This window comes from Zootoca vivipara, chromosome 2, assembly GCF_965207765.1.
Source record: "Zootoca vivipara chromosome 2, rZooViv2.hap1.1, whole genome shotgun sequence".
NCBI lineage: Eukaryota > Metazoa > Chordata > Lepidosauria > Squamata > Lacertidae > Zootoca > Zootoca vivipara.
The window spans coordinates 66698006-66716332 of record NC_142584.1 but is presented as its reverse complement, the minus strand read 5'-3'; the positions used below and the strand labels follow the sequence as shown (position 1 = coordinate 66716332).

The 18327-nt window shown below is 42.8% G+C and overlaps 1 protein-coding gene across 1 annotated transcript; it reads left to right on the top strand.

Annotated features, from left to right (window-relative positions):
• Positions 1–7497: 7497 nt before the first annotated feature.
• Positions 7498–18127, top strand: CDC23 (cell division cycle 23). The gene is made up of 16 exons (XM_035105894.3): positions 7498–7662; positions 9462–9534; positions 10197–10334; positions 10530–10572; positions 10926–11031; positions 11230–11362; positions 11709–11886; positions 11973–12070; positions 12851–12932; positions 13075–13228; positions 13443–13562; positions 14106–14181; positions 14688–14749; positions 15430–15508; positions 15728–15847; positions 16918–18127. The coding sequence occupies exons 1-16, from the start codon at positions 7523–7525 to the stop codon at positions 17086–17088; spliced, it is 1773 nt and encodes a 590-aa protein (XP_034961785.1). The 5' UTR covers positions 7498–7522; the 3' UTR covers positions 17089–18127.
• The last annotated feature ends 200 nt before the right edge of the window (positions 18128–18327 follow it).

The following is an 18327-nucleotide window of genomic DNA, read 5'->3' as shown; positions in this document are numbered from 1 at the left end:
GCACCTCTCTCCCTGCTGAGCAGCTGATTAAAAATCTCGCTCTTACTGTGCTTGAGGATAAATTGTGGACCATCATTCAGACCTCACTAGTATACTGTGAGACACCACAGTTGTTGCAGCCACTATCTACAGCTACACCTGATCATTTAGGCCATGTCTACACAGGGACCCAGGTGGCACTGTGGGTTAAACCACTGAGCCTAGGGCTTGCTGATCAGAAGGTCAGCAGTTCTAACCCCTGTGATGGGGTGAGCTCCCGTTGCTTGGTCCCAGCTCCTGCCAACCTAGCAGTTCGAAAGCATGTCAAAATGCAAGTAGATAAATAGGAACCGCTACAGCGGGAAGGTAAACGGCGTTTCCATGTGCTGCTCTGGTTCGCCAGAAGTGGCTTTGTCATGCTGGCCACATGACCTGGAAGCTATATGCCGGCTCCCTCGGCCAATAATGCGAGATGAGCGCGCAACCCCAGAGTCGGTCACGACTGGACCTAATGATCAGGGGTCCCTTTACCTTTACACATTCGGCCTGGGGCCTCAATCTCAAAGAGGGCCTCAAATTTAGACACCTGTTAATAAAAGAAAATAAAAAAGGTTAAGTTTTGCAGCTTGTTTTATGCACATCAGACCAAAATGTGACATACTCTAACATCTTAGAACTATAAACTTAGGCAAATAAGAGATATGAGTTCAGTTGCTAGTAGTTGTTGTTGTTTAGTCGTTTAGTCGTGTCCGACTCTTCGTGGGCTAATGCACCTAAGGTAGAATGGAATCACTTAGGATACAATTTAAACAGGACTTGCCACCTCCCCATAGTCTTATCTACAAGTCTTTATGCTGAGAAGACGGCAGTGGGAGCTGTGCTGAGTGACCTATGTATACATTATTGTGGGTCTGTTCTATACTGGTTGGGACATGGGTGGCACTGTGGTCTGAACCACTGAGCCTCTTGGGCTTGCCAATTGGGAGGTCGGCAGTTCAAATCTGTGTGACAGGGTGAGCAGGTACTGCTGCAGCAGGAAGGGAAATGGTGTTTCCATGCGCTCTGGCACTCATCACAATGTCCCATTGCGCCAGAAGCAATTTAGTCATGCTGGCCACATGACTCGGAAAGCTGTCTATGGACTCACACCAGCTCCCTCAGACTGAAAAGCAAGATGAGCACAGCACCCCATTGTCGTATTTGGCTGGACTTAACCGTCCGGGGTCCTTTACTGCTGAGTGTTTTACAATCTAGGTTCATCATTGTTCCACAGAACTGTGTATTGCTTTAAAAGAAAGAAAGAGATGTAGTGGCCTAGTTACGCAGCTGTGGGACAGCACAGCAGCTGATGTCAAGTTGTACTGATTGGGGCGTGTCAGCAATTGCATAAGAGGAGGTCTGCGTACCTTGCTCAGTATCCATCTCTTTCCCTCTCCCTCTGATACTCTTATTCTCTGGTTGTTGAATGGGTCATGTCTCTGTAATTATGTAACTACGATTAGTGTAACTTTTGTTGTTATTTTTCTTTAATAAAATCCACTCCTATTTATACTCTGCAAGTCTCCTCCAACCGCTTTTTGTTGCGCAATAGCTACTCTGCTTATATATACGCCAACATTTACCTTTATATTGGTTGGGGGTGCCCCATTTTATAATGGTCGTAGTCCTCATCATCATCCTCAATCACCACCAGTCACTGCACAATGCTTACGTTAAAAAGAGCAGGTTCTTGATCTGAGAAAGACAAGACCATTAGGAAAGGGATAGGAAAGGCAAGGATAGGAGAAGAGGTGGAGATCTCAGGTTTGGGGAGAAAATACACATTTCCAGATACTGTTCAAACACTTGCAAGTAGGGTTGCCAGACTCAATAGAGGACAGGCCTTCTGTGCCTTTAATTGCCCTGCTCTCTTTTGAGTCTGGAAACCTTAAAGAGAAACCAGCAGACCCTTTGTTTAATTTCCAAGCAACCCAACTTGCAAGGAGAGAGAGGTGCTAATGTGAGTAGGTGGGGAAAGATCAAGAGAGAGAATGGATGGAAGCTAATGTGAGTAGGTGGGGAAAGATCAAGAGAGAGAATGGATGGAAGTGTTAAATGGGATTAATCTGGCCAACAAAAGAGTATTAAGAAAATAGAGAAGAGCAGGCAAATAGAGACAGGCTGGAGACAGATAAGAAGCCAAGAAAATAAGAGACTCCAAATCAGAAAGTAATTTACCAATTGGCAAAACAGATTAAAGATACAATACTATACAGTGGGAATAAGTCCTATTGATAAAGAAAGACCTACAGTACAGCTTAAGAAGTGCTGTTTGGTACATCTCATTTCCAGTTCCTTACCCACCGACTCCTGGCTGGGTTCAGCGTTTCCAGTTAATTGGTTGAGAAAGATACTGCCTAGAGAAGCCCTAAAAGGAGAGCCAAAGTTGGTTTCAGACTGGCAAGCCTGTCCAAGTAATCAAAGGTTAAACGTAATCTAGTTATCTTTAGACAGAAGTGGAATTTAGAAACACAAGAGGTTTGTGTGAAAACCCATTAAAATTAATACAACTAACACACAAAATTCAGATACAAATGTGCATTACTAGCTGTTATAGATGGACAATTATTTTTCCGTTCCTCTTAGGCGTTCAAAATTTGTTAATAAGTTTGCAACATTGGTCCACTTCTGCACAATGCTCTCTGCCCCATCAAAGATTTTTCTGGCTGAATTTCTCTTAGCATAAACTTGGGGTCCTTAACCTTACAAATAAACGTTCATAGCCCAATAATTGTTGCATCTTAGCAATTTATTCATGTAATGGACACATTACCCTTCATCTTTTTATTGATTCTCGGTCATTCTCTCGCTAGCAGGTTGTTCCAGGGGAGAGCAGAGATTATTAGTCTAAAATCGTGCCGTTGTGCAATGATGTGATGAACTAACTCCTGCTTTCCCAACGTCTCCCCACTTAATGTCAGCTAAGTTAATCTGCAGCTCTCTCAGATGTTATCAGCTTCATGCACGGCGTATTTAATTAGCCTCCTGCTTTAAAAGCCAGCCCTGGGTGTCACTTAAAAGGTGCATCTATTACATAGTAGAGTGACAGAATGAATTATGAGCTCTCATTATGAAGCCAGTCTGGAGAAATTGGATTACTGAACTCTTAGCAATCAGTACCCTTTCGCCCTTTTCACTCCAGCTTTCAAGGAAAAGCCCAAAGCGCCATCTTCTGCTCACTAACTGGAACCAAAAATAATGTGAGCACTCAGCTCTGTCCGAAGGGAATTGCTAAGAGAGAGGCCTTATAAATTTAGATCTAGCTGCCTGTCCATCAGTTAAATCACTTACCCAGGTCTGCTTGTGTGCACATGGCACATGCCAACCAGAAGTGCCCAAGCCTTCAACAAGCCGCCTAATAGCCAGTCAGAACAATGGGATGATAAAACTGGCATACTGACACTTGATAAGTGTGGTACCTTCCATCATTTCCACTCTGGGCAGCTTCCAACATACATAAAACATAATAAAACATTAAACATTAAAAAAAACACTTCCCTATACAGGATTGCCTGCAGACGTCTCCAACATTTCTCCAATGAAAATAGGGACATCCTAATGAAAAGTGGGACATTCCAGGATCAAATAAGAAACAGGGATGGCTACTCTAAATCAGGGACGTCTCTGGAAAATAGGGACACTTGGAGGGTCTGATATATTGATATTTCATCCCAAACTGGTTGGAAGTCCATCTTGTGATATCGGTTTCATAATTTTTGACCTGGCAATATATCACAAATTATGGTGTGTGTGTGTGTGATGCAAAACTCACAATGTGGGGAAAACCGTGAAGCCAGCCAATACTTCTTTCAATTTGTTCAGCCCCTGTTAACGCTGCTGGCTCAGCTCTTCCCTGCCTCCTTGCAGGGGGCAGTGAATCACATGAGTAGGCGCTGGCAAAAATCACGATGTGGGAAAAACTGTGAAGCTAGCCAATGCCTCTACATAGCTCCATCCTTGTTTCAGACATTGTGATATATTGGTATAATGTGATGTTTAGTTGGTGATATATCACAATCTGGAAAACCAGACATCGCCCAGCCCTACTACCCGCAGAGATCAGAATGGATGCAAATTGAATTGCCCTCGACAAAAAGTAACCTTTCTCCCTTCCCCAATTTAATATGACATTTCAAACCCTCCTTGGACAGGGCAGTGGAGAGAGAAGGCCACCTAGCACATCCTTTCTCGAGGCCACCTGGTACCTCCTTTCTGGGTCTGCTTCAGCAGGATCCTCACTTGCCTATATTGCTGCTCTCCCTGGAAAGCCTTTAAAGGTATGGTGTGTACTTCAGATGTACGTCAACCAACTGAAATCAGCAGGCTTTGGTCAGCCTAATTTTGCATAAGAACATGTTGCAAATCACACAAAGCAATCAGAGAACACCTCAGACAGGGTTCTAAATAACTGTACACTTCCGTAACTATGTAGTTATCTGCATATAGCTCCCAGTAGCCATGACATAGACCATTTATGTACCCATAGAGATCCAGGTTAATGTAGGAGATTTGACAATTGCTGATGTAAAAGATATCAGAACATTTTCCTAGCATGATAATCAAAGTGAGAGTCTGATTGCATTGCGCTAATCAATGCTCTTATTTTTATGATGCTGACTTCTGACCCTATTGCACACCTCTGTGAGATCATTATGCTGTTAACTTAGAACCCTTATGACAGAGACTAGAGTGTGAGAAGGGTGTGCATGGAAAACTGTAGAATGTCTCTGTGCAGACATTCAGAGTGGCGAGAGGTTGCAAAAGAAATCAGTGCTCTGTCTTTTTGGAGAGAGGGTTATATGCAGGAAGCTTTTTAAAGAGTAGCATGAAGAAACAGCTTTGCAAAGAAACAAGTTCTTTCCAGTAATATGGGTTTTCTGGAAACTTCTGAATTACTCCATACAATTTAGGGGAATTTTCAGTTTGGACTAGAAAATTTCCTGTTGCATTAGACTAGGGGCCAACAGAGTGATCTAATTAAGCATGCCCGTTTTTGCTTATATTTAGTAAATAAGGCTAAAAACTTTGGAATGACCAAACTTGCATAATATTTATTTGCAACTGGCATCTATCCATTGTTACTAATTCAGGCTGCATACAATGTCCAATTTTTGAAAAAGACCCTTTTTCTGCTCGGGGCCCTGCCAGACACCCTGTTTATTGAACATTCATCCTGATATGATTGCTGAGCAATTAGACAATGTCAGCAGTTTATTGAGCATTTGCTCTGATTTGTTCGTGGAGAGGCTAGACATGACATCAAAGCAAGTGCAGTGTTGTCTCACATGTTCCACGGCATTTTGCCCTCAATATCCTTATTGCACAACAAACCTGCAATAGGGAAAGATGTAATATGTTTTTGCAAGACCTGCAAATCAACCTAAATCTCCTGAAAAGAGTGTCCACATAGAAGCACCCTATGTCTTGTTTATTTCTTTTGTGAGGTCAGATACGGAATACACTTTCGCACCGCTAGGGGTCTCCTGCAGCACTCTTGGAGTAGCCTCCAGCAGACACTGGTGGACCACAACTCCCAGCATCCCCTGCTGCAGGAGTTACTGCCCAACTGGATAAGAAGTGTAGTCCAGCCAGAGACTACGGACTCTAACTCACACAGAAGTAAGCAGCAACTGTAAGTGATAGACTAGGCAGTGCAGGGAAATCCCAGCAGCACAGACAGGAGAGCTGTAGATAGTCACGGAAACAGATATTTTGACTACCATCAAGTCATTTCCATTGGAGGTCATGTAAACACCTTTGAAATGTATATCCCCACCCCCAACAAAAAACCACAAATGCAGAATAAACTACATCTACATACCCACAAAAGCCATACATGAGATATAGTTATAGAATCTTCCTTTTATCTCTAAGTTCTTTACAAATTTTCATTTCTATTTTATTAGATGATATCAGAACATTTACTTCAGCGCTTCTACCTATACCAATCTATATGGTTTTGGAATTTGTCTGCCTCAGTCTGGTGTTGTAAACAAATCTGCCCTTATTCCCTTATGGGTTATACAAGAGCCCTTATAGAGTCCTTTGTAGGTTCCCCATCAGTAGGACAAAATATTAATATTAAGAAGTAAAACAGCTAGTAAGCCTGATCTTTATTGAACTGTTGCAACAGAGTGCTCCCCTCACACGCAGGAGAAAGGAGGACCCAGAACAAATGTGTGCCTGCCCTTACATAGACATTTTAAATTGCCCGTCCTGGAGTCCAAGACCACCCCCAGAAACCTCATACATAGATCACAGAAGGGGTGTAGCCCAAGACCACCCCCCAGATACATCATACCTAAATCACAGAAAAGGCGGTCTACAACAGAAATTTGAATGTTGTTGTTTTTCCTGTCTGTCTTATTTGATTGCTTTTCTGGTAGTCTAGCCATTCCTTTGAGATGGTAATTACTTAATTCCTGAGACAATGGGAAGATTCCCTCACCCCCTCCCTCCTTGCAGAGAAACATTTGTTCAGTTTGGGAGTCAAAATGGTTTCAGGACTCTGCTGCTCCAGACATGTGGTTTATATTTTTATGTACGTGTTTGCTCGGTACATTTATGAACATTTATTATATACTGTGTGTGTGTGTGACCTTAAATTATTTTATTACATTGGATTATTTGTAAAATCAATAAAATCATACCATACCCAAAATAATAATTTATGGTACAGTACAACTAAAACCTTGTTTGGCTGTACATTCCACTAAAATTAATGAATCTTTTGAGTAGCATGGTTAGATTTGGGCTGTATGTATAATAACAAGACTAGGATCATCCAGGTTTATAATGTAATCCCATGTATGTCTACTCAGAAATTAATCCTACTAAATCCTATGGGATTTATTCCCAGGAAACTATCATAGTTTACCAGCTTTATTCAACCATTATGTTCAATACAATCAATAATGCTAAGGAACAGTTTATGGGTGTGCATCTGCTGTAGGGGAAAACACCATCCACCAGTCACTTTTCAGTAAGCAAAAACCAGCAGGGTTTTGGTATTTTTTTAAAGGTTTCTAGGATTGCAAAGGAATTGGAGACAGAATTTTAGGCCCATTCCGATAGCACATTCGTGTTTTACGAATACAGCCTGTTTTCCTTATATCTAGGAAATGCAAGGAAATAAATACCGAGGTATTGCACAACTTTTTACCTAGACGTAGGTAGGATAAACATACTTTAATCTGCTCCCTAAATCGCGGAGCAGGTGCCTAGTTCAAGCTCCTGCATAGAGCAGCAACACCCATCGGGCCGGAGAGGGATGCGAGGGAAGAAAGAACCACCGGCGGGCTCAGAATTTATCTCACTCGCGCCTCCTCCAGGCTGTCACTTCTCGGCCAATCAGGGTCCAGGAGTTCCAGGCCTCGTTTTCATTAGTCAAAGGTCGCGTGAAGGAGCCGAGCGGCGTCTTCCAATAGGGTTGCGGGGCTGCGTCGCGCGCGAACTGAGGAGCGAGCCGAGGCTTTGGTTGGTCGGCGCTTGCGTCTGCGGGAAGATGGCGGCGACCAGCACGGCGCCAGCGGTTGGGGCCGGGTCTACCAGTGCGGATTTCTCCGACCTGCGCGGGATCAAGAAGCAGCTGCTGGACGTGGCGGAGCGGAGCCGGGAGCGCGGCCTGCAGCACAGCGGGAAGTGGTGAGGAAGCCGCGGCGGTGGCGGAGAAAGGGCTGGGCGTGCTCTCCACCGAGTCGCGGCTAGGGCTGCGTGCAGGGTCTCCGGCAAAACGGGGGCTCCGCAGGCTGCAAGGGGCGCTCTGGGGCGACGGGATTCTGTCGCCATAGGGAAGGGCGAGGAAGAAAAGACCTCGGCAGCGTGTGCGCCGCTTGCTGACTCTTTGGCATGGCCAGGTGTCATTCGGCTGTTGCACAGCTGAATTGTAGTAGCGGGCTGGCTGGCTATTTTTGGGGAACGCCGTTATGGTAGTTACTAAGGTTGCTTAAGTATTATGGCTTATGCACAATGGTCTGTGCACATTGAGGTGGCAGCTATATCGGTCTGCAGGCCGCCTGCCATGTGAGGATGTATGGCAGGGGTCAGCAACCTTTTTCAGCCGTGGGCCTGTCCACCATCCCTCAGACATGTGGTGGGCCGGACTATCTTTTGGAAAAGAAAAAAAGAACGAATTCCTATGTCCTTCAAATAATCCAGATATGTTTTTAAATAAAAGGGCACATTCTACTCATGTAAAAACATGCCGATTCCTGGACCATCTGCAGGCTGGATTGAGAAGGCGATTGGGCCGCATCGGGCCCACAGGCCTTAGGTTGCCTACCCCTGATGTATGGGCAGTGCCGGATTTACATATAATAATATAATAATTTATTATTTATACCCCACCCATCTGGCTGGATTTCCCCAGCCACTCTGGGCAGCTTCCAACAGAAAAATGAAATAAAATAATCTATTAAACATTAAAAGCCTCCCTAAACAGGGCTGCCTTCAGATATAAGCTAAACAAGCTATAGCTTAGGGCCTCGCTCTCTTGAGGGCCCCCAAAATATTTAAAACTGGATGTACATTTCCAAAATACAAGATAAAATATAAGATAAAAAACAAATAAAATAAAACCTACATACAGCAACAGTGTTTTGGGTTGTGTATGGACCTATTAAGTTCATAAATTACCATATAGCATATATTCAACACAAAAAACAGCAACAATTTGTTGTTGACAAAGGACAGCTGGACATATGAAAGGCCCCATTACCTTTGGTAGCTTAGGGCCTCATCAAACCTAAATCTGGCCCTGTGTATGGGGAGTCTGTGCATGCTATTGTGCATGTTGGGGAACCATAGTCCTGGGGGCCAAATGCAGCTCATCAAGCTGCTGTGTCCTGCTCTTGAAACTGCCTGCTGGCTATGGCTCTTCCCCAGGGTACACACTACTATGGCCCTCCTCTATGTCCTCAAGGGTTTTTGCCTGGATGCAGTGAGCCTGAAAACATAGGAGGCTGCCTGTTGTACAAAGGTGAGTCACATCAGTTGTGCCTCCCACTCTTTGCCTCTATGCGCACATGCACAAACACACACACCCCAAGCATCATGCTGCTGCCCCCGAAAAGTTGTGTATGAGGGAATATGGCCCTTGTTCAGAAAAAGGTTCCCTTCCCCTGTTGTATGTAATGAGTACAGTGGTACCACTGGTTGCGTACTTAATTTGTTCCAGAGATCCGTCCTTTACCTGAAACCGTTCTTAACCTGAGGTACCACTTTAGCTAATGGGGACTCCTGTTGCCGCCATGCTGCTGGCGGACAATTTCTGTTCTCATCCTGAGCTAAAGTTCTTAACCCGAGGTACTACTTCCAGGTTAGCGGAGTCTGTAACCTGAAGTGTTTGTAACCCGAAGTGTTTGTAACCTGAGGTACCACTGTATTGTGAGCCAGACTGGCAGAAAGTGGTGTTTTTTAAGCTGCAGTGGGCTTTCTTGTTGTAGGGCCTCAGAGCTGGCTTTTGCCCTGGACCCTCTGCCCTTTAATGAGCTGCCTCCTGCACCTGAACTCACAGAGGTATGTATGGGAGGAAGGCTTGTTTTTGCATCACATAACGGGTGAGGCTGCTCTGGTGTAGTATCCTAGAAAATAATAACTTTAAAAAGTTGTGGCAATTAAAAACAGTAATGTTTAGGGGGGAAAAGACAAGCAGGCTCCATTTGCAAGTCAGTTTGCATGTCTAATCGACTTGAAGGCTTTACTTGTTTAAGGAAGGGATGAGAGAGTTGCACATTTATTTAATGCTCAGTTCTTTGTAGCTGAGTTGGAGGGAAGCGTTCTTGGCTGCAAGAGGACTCTTGGTTCCCAATATTGCTTCTAGTAGTGCTAGGGTCACTTGCCAGGCAAACAATTTTTAATGCAACCAGTTTACTTTCTTAGGATCCCTTCTTTTTAGCTTGTGTGGGCTTAATCCCTCTCTCCCTTTGCTCTCTTGTCATCAAGGCTTAAAATATCATAAAACTGATTTTCTATTATTCTCAGAGAAGCTCATATTGTATTAGAGAATAGGAATTTGGCCAGCAGACGTTATTTGAGAACTGCTGTTTCAACCCTGTATTTTGTCTTTCAGTGGAAACCAAAAGCAATGGAAACCAAAAGCTTTTGTTACTTGACAGAAGAAGGTGTTTAAGGAATTCATTACATTGGAATTTAACTTTTTATTTTTATTTTGTCCTTAGGAAGATGCTCGTGACTTGGACGCTTACACCCTTGCTAAATCTTACTTTGATCTGAAAGAGTATGACAGGGCTGCTTACTTCCTCCGGGGCTGCAAGAGCCAGAAGGCCTATTTCCTATATATGTACTCCAGATACCTGGTGAGTTAATAAGATAAATCAATTCCCGTTCCTTGATTTCCTCCCACTCTTCATAAAGATTATGTGATATAGCTAGAAAATGAAGCTTTATTCTTTTTGCTTCTAGTAGCTGGACCCATGTCATGTCTAAGTGAGCATCTCATGATAGAAAATTGCTGGTTCTTAAAATTCATTTAAAATTTTGTTTGTTTGCAGTCAGGTGAAAAAAAGAAGGATGATGAGACAGTGGATAGTCTGGGTAAGAAACCAACACACAACTTTCTCCAGTTTGGCTTTTGACGCTTGATTTATGGTTTCCAAGACTACAAATTATTTTTTCTTTAACTATTGATTGATTTTTTTAAAAAAAGGAAATGCAAACCGTGAGCAAAATTTAACTGTTAAATTAACTTCCCTTTCCCCATCATACATTGTTCTGTATTTGAGCTAGTTTAGCATCTGTCTAAAGAGTAGTCCTCAAAACGTTTTGCAATGGTACCACCCTTTGCTTTAAACAAAACTTCGGCAGAATCTTTGCAGTACAATATTTTAAAATGGTTTTATAAATACGTACTGCTAATGGTACCAAATAATAGATTACTTTGTTTACAGGTCCGTTGGAAAAGGGGCAGGTGAAGAATGAAGTTCTAAGAGAGCTACGGGTAGAGCTAAGCAAGAAACGCAAAGCCAGAGAGCTGGATGGATTTGGCCTTTATCTGTAAGCATTGAAGTGTGCACTAATAACATATTGTAGGGAATAGCCATATGTATGAAGTTGGGATTGTGAAATGAATAGGGATTCTTGTCTGTTTGTGTGCATGCAATTCACCACGCAAAATGTCAGACTAGGGCACGGGGATGCCATGGGCTCTTGCCCTAGTAGTGTTTCTCTTACTCTTTCTCTGTATCCCCCTAGGTATGGCGTTGTGTTGCGAAAGCTGGACCTGGTGAAAGAGGCCATTGATGTGTTTGTTGAAGCTACCCATGTTTTGCCATTGCACTGGGGGGCCTGGCTGGAGCTTTGTAACTTGATCACAGACAAAGAAATGGTAATTTGTGTGATTCTCAGGTACAGGTGTGTGATTATTGCTGCCCTGGATTTCTTTGGGAGGAGGGGCAGGATATAAATTCAGATCCGGCCACTATTTTCTGGTATTATTTGATCCATGACCTTTCATGAGGTCAATACTGTGTTTGGTGGTTTTTCTGATTCGAAAGTACTTGAATTTGCCAGCAAATCTTACGTAATTCAGTAGCACTTGGAGGTGTTAGCATTCTTTCCATTGAGTGGGTAGAGAGAACCAAGCCCATGTTGTAACCTTTCCTGCAGTTTTTGGGGGCTGCTGTAGACTGCTTCTCTAAATGTGTCCCTCTTTGTTTGGTGGTGGTTGCCAGCTGAAGTTCCTGTCCTTGCCAGATACCTGGATAAAGGAGTTCTTCCTGGCACACATCTACACAGAGCTGCAGCTGATAGATGAGGCCTTGCAGAAGTACCAGAGTCTTATTGATGCAGGATTTTCGAAGAGCACCTACATTATCTCTCAGATTGCAGTGGCCTATCACAATATCAGAGGTTAGTGAATCCTTCCAGGTTTGGGCCTTCTGGTGTTTTGTTTCCTGCTTTTCCCCCCCTCAGTGCCTGCCTTTTTCTTTCCTCAGATATTGATAAAGCTTTGTCCATCTTCAATGAACTAAGAAAACAAGACCCTTACAGGATAGAAAATATGGACACCTTCTCTAATCTGCTGTATGTCAGGGTGAGTACTTTTTTCTCAATCTGAAGTACATTATAGGTCAAGTAGTGGGTGGCGTGGGCAGGATGGAGTTGCTTAGCAGGCTTCCCAAAGCCATGTTACTGAAAGGGAGAGTGGGAGGGAGCAGGGATCTCGGCACAGTGGGAGGAGCATTGGATTGGCTGAGCTGCTCTGCCTGTACTGTGCTGGGTTCCCTGCTGCCTGACTGCTTGGTAACTGGCAGCGATGCATTGCATTGGGGAACCAGGTAGGCAGTCACTTCCTGTACTACCATGCTGGCCGCTACTGCATATGACCCTTCCTCAACCTTAAATTGCTCGCAATCCTTCAATTTGTGTACAGAACTTTTCTGTCTATATCCCTTAAACTTACTCATGTTTTCTTAGAGGTAAACCCCCATAGGGAAATTTGGTCTGTAAGGAAATAACAGAATTGTACTATCAAGTGAGAGAATATAACAGCAAACAGAATCAGGAAACATTTGCTACAGGGAGATGTTCCAGTTGCCTTGAACTGGTTTGTGAACTTATTCTGGATATTGTATGAAATTGCCAAATCTTTGCTAGTCCCTGTTGCTGATGATTTCCAAACATCCCAAGATTTGTAGTTCTCATTGGACTCTCTTAGTTCAGACAACCTAGTGACAGGATTTTGTGGCTTGAAATCCTGTTCCTTCTTTTTTTTTTTCATGCAGTGGTGTTACAAGAGTGTGTTTGCATCCCTGCAGTTCCCCCCATTTACTGGCTCCTGTCCTTAAGCTTACCACTTTCCTTTATCCACTAGAGTATGAAGCCTGAACTGAGCTATTTGGCCCACAACCTATGTGAGATTGACAAGTACCGTGTTGAGACCTGCTGTGTGATTGGTGAGAGACCTTGCTTGCTTGAAGAGGGATGGGAGGAAGCTACAGGACATGATCCTTTTTCACATGAAAGAGTGTTAGCAGAGTTGTTGTTTCCCAGTCCCTGGTTGCTCTCTGCTCACTTTTCATTGTGCTTTTGCCATAGGGAACTACTATAGTTTGCGCTCACAGCATGAAAAAGCAGCTCTCTACTTCCAGAGAGCGTTGAAGCTGAATCCTCGATACCTTGGAGCATGGACTCTCATGGGACACGAATATATGGAAATGAAAAACACATCAGCAGCTATTCAGGCATATAGGTATGTGTGCCCTCCAAAAACGAAGGCTTACTTCTGGTTTCCACCTAGGGTAGGGAGTACTTTTAACAAGATCTTTTTCTGTTGTTGTTACTCTCCCAATTGATGCTGCTTGTGCCTTTCTTTTTTAACAAATGCAGACTTTTGATCTTACCTCCACTTGTGCCGTATACCTGTATACTCTTTCAAAGAATTCCTGTGGTTTTCTCTCTTCTAGACATGCCATAGAAGTGAATAAAAGAGACTACAGAGCATGGTACGGATTGGGGCAAACATATGAGATCCTCAAGATGCCCTTTTACTGTCTCTATTACTATCGGCGGGCCCATCAGCTCAGGTAAAACTGCCCTGTATAGATACTGCCCTTGTGTCTAACTCTCTTTAGTAGCTGCTATTGTCAGTGTATGGAGTCAGCTTGCTAGAAATGAAATAGGGATGTACATTGCCATGGCTGCCCTGCAAATTACAAAATCTAATGTTTCAGTGCAGACTTGAGATTGACCAGAAGCAGGGGATCTTAACTTTCATTTAAAAGATAATCTGATCTTTACTTTTGCAAAAAATAATGAGAATTTGGCACTTAATATAGCTCCCCATATCTCTCCATTGCTCCTAGACTCTTCCTACTCTACAGTTAAAGGAAGGGAGCATGGGACAATCCAAATTTTAAAAGTCAATTTTGAAATCATAAGTCCCAACAGCTGGGTTTTAAGTGTTTGATTTTAGTCTCTTCTTTTGGGACGTAGACAAAAAAAAAAAGACTGTTGTGCTGTTAGATTTAAAAGTAAGGCTTAGTACTCATTGGGTTTTAGGTAGCTTTAGAAGTCTGAGCTTGTTCGGGTTTTTTGTGAGCCAGCTAATAGTTTCATGTTTTTCACAGGCCCAATGATTCCCGTATGCTGGTAGCTCTTGGAGAATGTTACGAGAAATTGAATCAGCTAGTAGAAGCCAAAAAGGTAGGGCGGATTTGCATTTGAGCGGCAGCAGTGGGGGTTATCCTGAACCAGATAAAGGAAATGTCAAGTGTATTTCTGCTGTGCTGTTTTGTCAGAACAATTGAATTGCCTCTGTCCATTCGCTTCTGTCCATTCATTGCCTCTTGAGAATGGACTGGTGAATGTAGGTTATGTAGCTGGAACATAGGTACTGGGGGAAAGTGCTCAAAATTTATCAGTTTCCAGAACTGAGCTTTTATTCTGTTTGCACTTTTCTTCCATATAATTGGATCTTCAGGTGGCTTTGTTTCTTCATACTCTGTTTGAAAAGGAGAGGAAAATATTGCCTAAACCTTGGAGCTACCTGTATTAGAGTTATCACTCCTATAGTCTTGTATTATGTTACATTTGATATGCTTCATACTATTCATTCATCTCTGCCAGGCAGGATAGTAGCCAATATTTATCAACTTTGCCTCTGACTCTGGACTAGACACCTTTGCATTTGTTTCTTTTTTTCTTGACAGTGTTATTGGAGAGCCTATGCTGTTGGAGATGTGGAAAAAATGGCACTGGTGAAACTAGCGAAGTAAGTAGTAGTTTTATATCACTTTTCTTGGATAGACTGGCAAAACCTCCTTATCTGACCACTGCCTTTTGGACTGAAATCTTAGTCTGCAGACTTTACGATGTGGATTTTTCCTGTCTTTCTGCATATCTCTTAGTCCTTGTGATCCCAGGAAATTATTTAGGGGAAGTACTCCAGATTATCTTTGACCTTTATGGCAGCAATATTCTGGGTAACTGCTAGTGGTTTTTCCATAGTTCTTGGTATTGGCATGTGCTCTTGGTGAGTCACACAGTATGCATTCATACAGGTTCTGGTAGTAATTCAATGGCTACACATAAACGTAAGTATAAAAAATATTTTATTATGTATATCAAGATAAATATAAAACTAAAATTGCTACAGTATGGAAATGGGATGTTTGCCTACCTTGGTGAAAATGACCCCTGGGAAATACCTGTGAGTGACATGCGCAGAGATTAAGACATTGCTTAATGTTTCTTCCCCCCCCCTTTATAAATGCAGCTCACATTTGATAGGTTACCTAGGCTTACTCCAAAGCATGTCATTTGTGATTAGGATAATCCCATCAACTACATACTGAATACTTAAAGTGGACAAGAGGTAGCTTCTTCTCTTATAGTGGTGGTCTTATCCTTTAAGCAAGAACACACTTTTGCCTTTTTTTTCTTCTTTCCCAGGCTTCATGAACAGTTGAATGAATCGGAGCAAGCTGCTCAGTGCTATATCAAATACATACAAGATATCTATTCTTGTGGGGTGAGTCAGTTCCAAATGATTTTGGGAATGAAAGAGTGAAGGATATACAGAGTGGATAAAAAAATGTGTTTGTCTTTTTTTAAAAGAAAAACGTATTTAAATTGGATTTTTTAAATAAAAAGTTGTAAATACTCTGTTTCTCCCAGGTTAATACTAAATCCTGATATAAGAAATCAATTTACCCTGAAACAAATCCTAAATACCTTTATTCTATTCTAGGAGATAGTGGAGCACCTGGAAGTAAGCACTGCCTTCCGCTACCTGGCTCAATATTATTTCAAGTGTAAACTCTGGGATGAAGCCTCAGCCTGTGCCCAGAAATGCTGTGCATTCAATGACGTGAGTAGCCAACACATCATCTGTGAGCTTCCTCACTGGGTCCCATGCCTGCTTCTACCCACAGTGCCACCATTGAGCCCACTCTTGGGTATGGCTAGAATGGTTTGAGGCCACACGTGTTAAGTCATACTTACACAGGATTTGAAAGAACCTAAAAGAGAAACTGAAAGCCCAACTCTTCTTTTAGGACAACATTTGATTGTCAGAGTGCTCGCCCATCTACCTCTACTAATAGAACCAATCAATAATACACCGATCATGACGAGAGCTTTGTGAAAAGCAAGTCAGGAAATCTGCTAACAAGTTTTCGTTCCTTGTGGAAATGGAGGTTGACGTGGGTAGCTAGTTTTTGCTTAGTAAGAAATGTGTTCCTGGTTACATGGATAAAACATGAAAATGTGCAGATATGTGCTTGCAAGCCACCCAAAAACCTCATAGTGGGCCTTATATGACCTGCAGGTTAGCTTGCCCTTGAAATAGATAAATAGAAAGCATGAACAGGAAGTAAAGTATTTAGAATCCTGTTGATCAGTTGATGTAGGCATGGCACAGCAGGCCAGATTATTATTTGTCCCCACCTCATTGGGCCAACTTTGACAGGCGGGTGGCACCACCTGCCTGTCAGTCACCTGACATTGTGATATCAGATGATTGACAGGTAGGTCAAAGTTTCCTTGTTCAGCACTTCGCAAATGCTTGACAGCCAGCTTTCTTAAAGGGAAACGGTTGTGCAGCTGACAAAGCCATGTCGCTACCTTCTCCACACTTGATGTCACATAGGACACTGGGTATGGGACAGGTGGGCATGGCTTAGAAAAAACAGGCCAAATTTGGCACATGGGCCAGAGGTTCACCACCCCAGAGTTGGTGAATAGTTTGCCGGAGTAGCCACTTCAGGGAGAAATATATCATGGGCTTTGCAGTATCTAAAGGCTCGCTAGATCTGACATTGAACCACAAGTTTGATTGCAATTCAGAATGGCTGATCTTTGCACAGGAACCCATGTGCCCCCTTTCTAGTTATTGCACTGTGTTTGCTCTTTGCTCATGCAACTTAATTTCTCTTCCAGACAAGAGAAGAAGGGAAGGCCCTCTTGCGGCAAATCTTACAGTTACGAAATCAAGGGGAGACCTCATCCACAGAGATTGCCACACCTTTCTTGCTTCCTTCTTCACTATCTGCCAATAACACTCCAACACGCCGTGTGTCACCCCTGAACTTGTCCAATATTACACCTTAAAATGTGCCTGCCTCTCTGGGCTGTTGTGAACTGCAAATGTAATCCAGCTGGAGCCTGGGTTTTTCCTTCCAATACTGCCTCTCTAAGGAGAGTTCTGTATCCAGTGATGCTTTCCTAGGAGGGCTGATAACTCACTGTTGAAGATAAATACATTGTGGGCATCGAAGGCTGGTGGCACCACATTTCCTAGTGAGTGACTGAATCCATTCTACTCCTGTTATGCCTCTCCTTTCTAGCATGACATCTTGGTGTAAGAAGGGATTCCAAGGTCACTTTCCTCCATTGACATCAATTGGAGTTGCTTCTCTGCCTGTCATGTTCATGGCATTCCTTTGTAATGTCTTGCTGTCATATTTTAGGAGGAGAAATGGTGCTGCCTCGCTCTTATTTCATGATGGAAAGAATGTCCTTGCAGCAGTTGGACCCTTGTCCTATTGGTTTTAGTTACTTTTCAAGCAGAACCGCTGTGTTAGATTAGCTAGCTGGTAAAAGGAGCCAGTGGAGAGAGCAAAGGGACTGCCGTTTGTCTAGCACAAATGTAGAGACATGGGTGAAAAATGTAGTAATTCATATCCCATCATTTCCCTTACTGATGCAGCAGCCGATGCTGTTGTGTAGCCTGGTGGAAGTGGTGGGACTTCTATATGTTCTTTAAGACAATCTCTTAAATCTCTATCCACCCGTATCCACCACTTATTTGAGTGGCAAAACTCATCCACACATTTTTGTTGCCCAGGAACACAACTTTACTGTCAGTAGAAAAAAACTCTTGCTTAGTTCTTTGAACTAGAAGCTGGGGTGTTGTAAACTAGTATCCTAGCAGGGATGCAGTTTTGTTGAATATGATCCTATGACATAAAATAATGGTTGTGATCAATCCTCAGTGTGACTTAGCACAAAAAAGTGGTAAACAATGGTATGATTTCCTTCAGCTGACATGAGAATTCAGGCATGCAAACTTGACTTGTCTACAGTTGAGCAGGTAATGGTATCAAGCAAGCTTGAATTCTGCTTCCACTATTAAATTGTTTTTACTACACATTCTTGTCGTTTATGTTAGTAAAACACAGAACTTTGACATCTGTTGTACAGCACAGGTGTTGGGGCTAGAGCACTCACATTTTGTTAATTTTTGTCTTATCTGGAGGTCTTTGCAAGGAGGGTTTCATACAGTGCCCTCATTTTATCATCACAATTGGTGGTGCTGGTGGGTAGACTAAGAGAGAATGATTGAAGAAT

Excerpts from the sequence above, each read along its gene's own strand:
- CDC23 (XM_035105894.3), top strand. The coding sequence starts at position 7,523 with ATGGCGGCGACCAGCACGGCGCCAGCGGTTGGGGCCGGGTCTACCAGT. Across the intron at positions 9,535-10,196 it reads CTGCACCTGAACTCACAGAG|GAAGATGCTCGTGACTTGGA; the intron begins GTATGTATGGGA and ends TTTTGTCCTTAG. Across the intron at positions 11,032-11,229 it reads GATGGATTTGGCCTTTATCT|GTATGGCGTTGTGTTGCGAA; the intron begins GTAAGCATTGAA and ends GTATCCCCCTAG.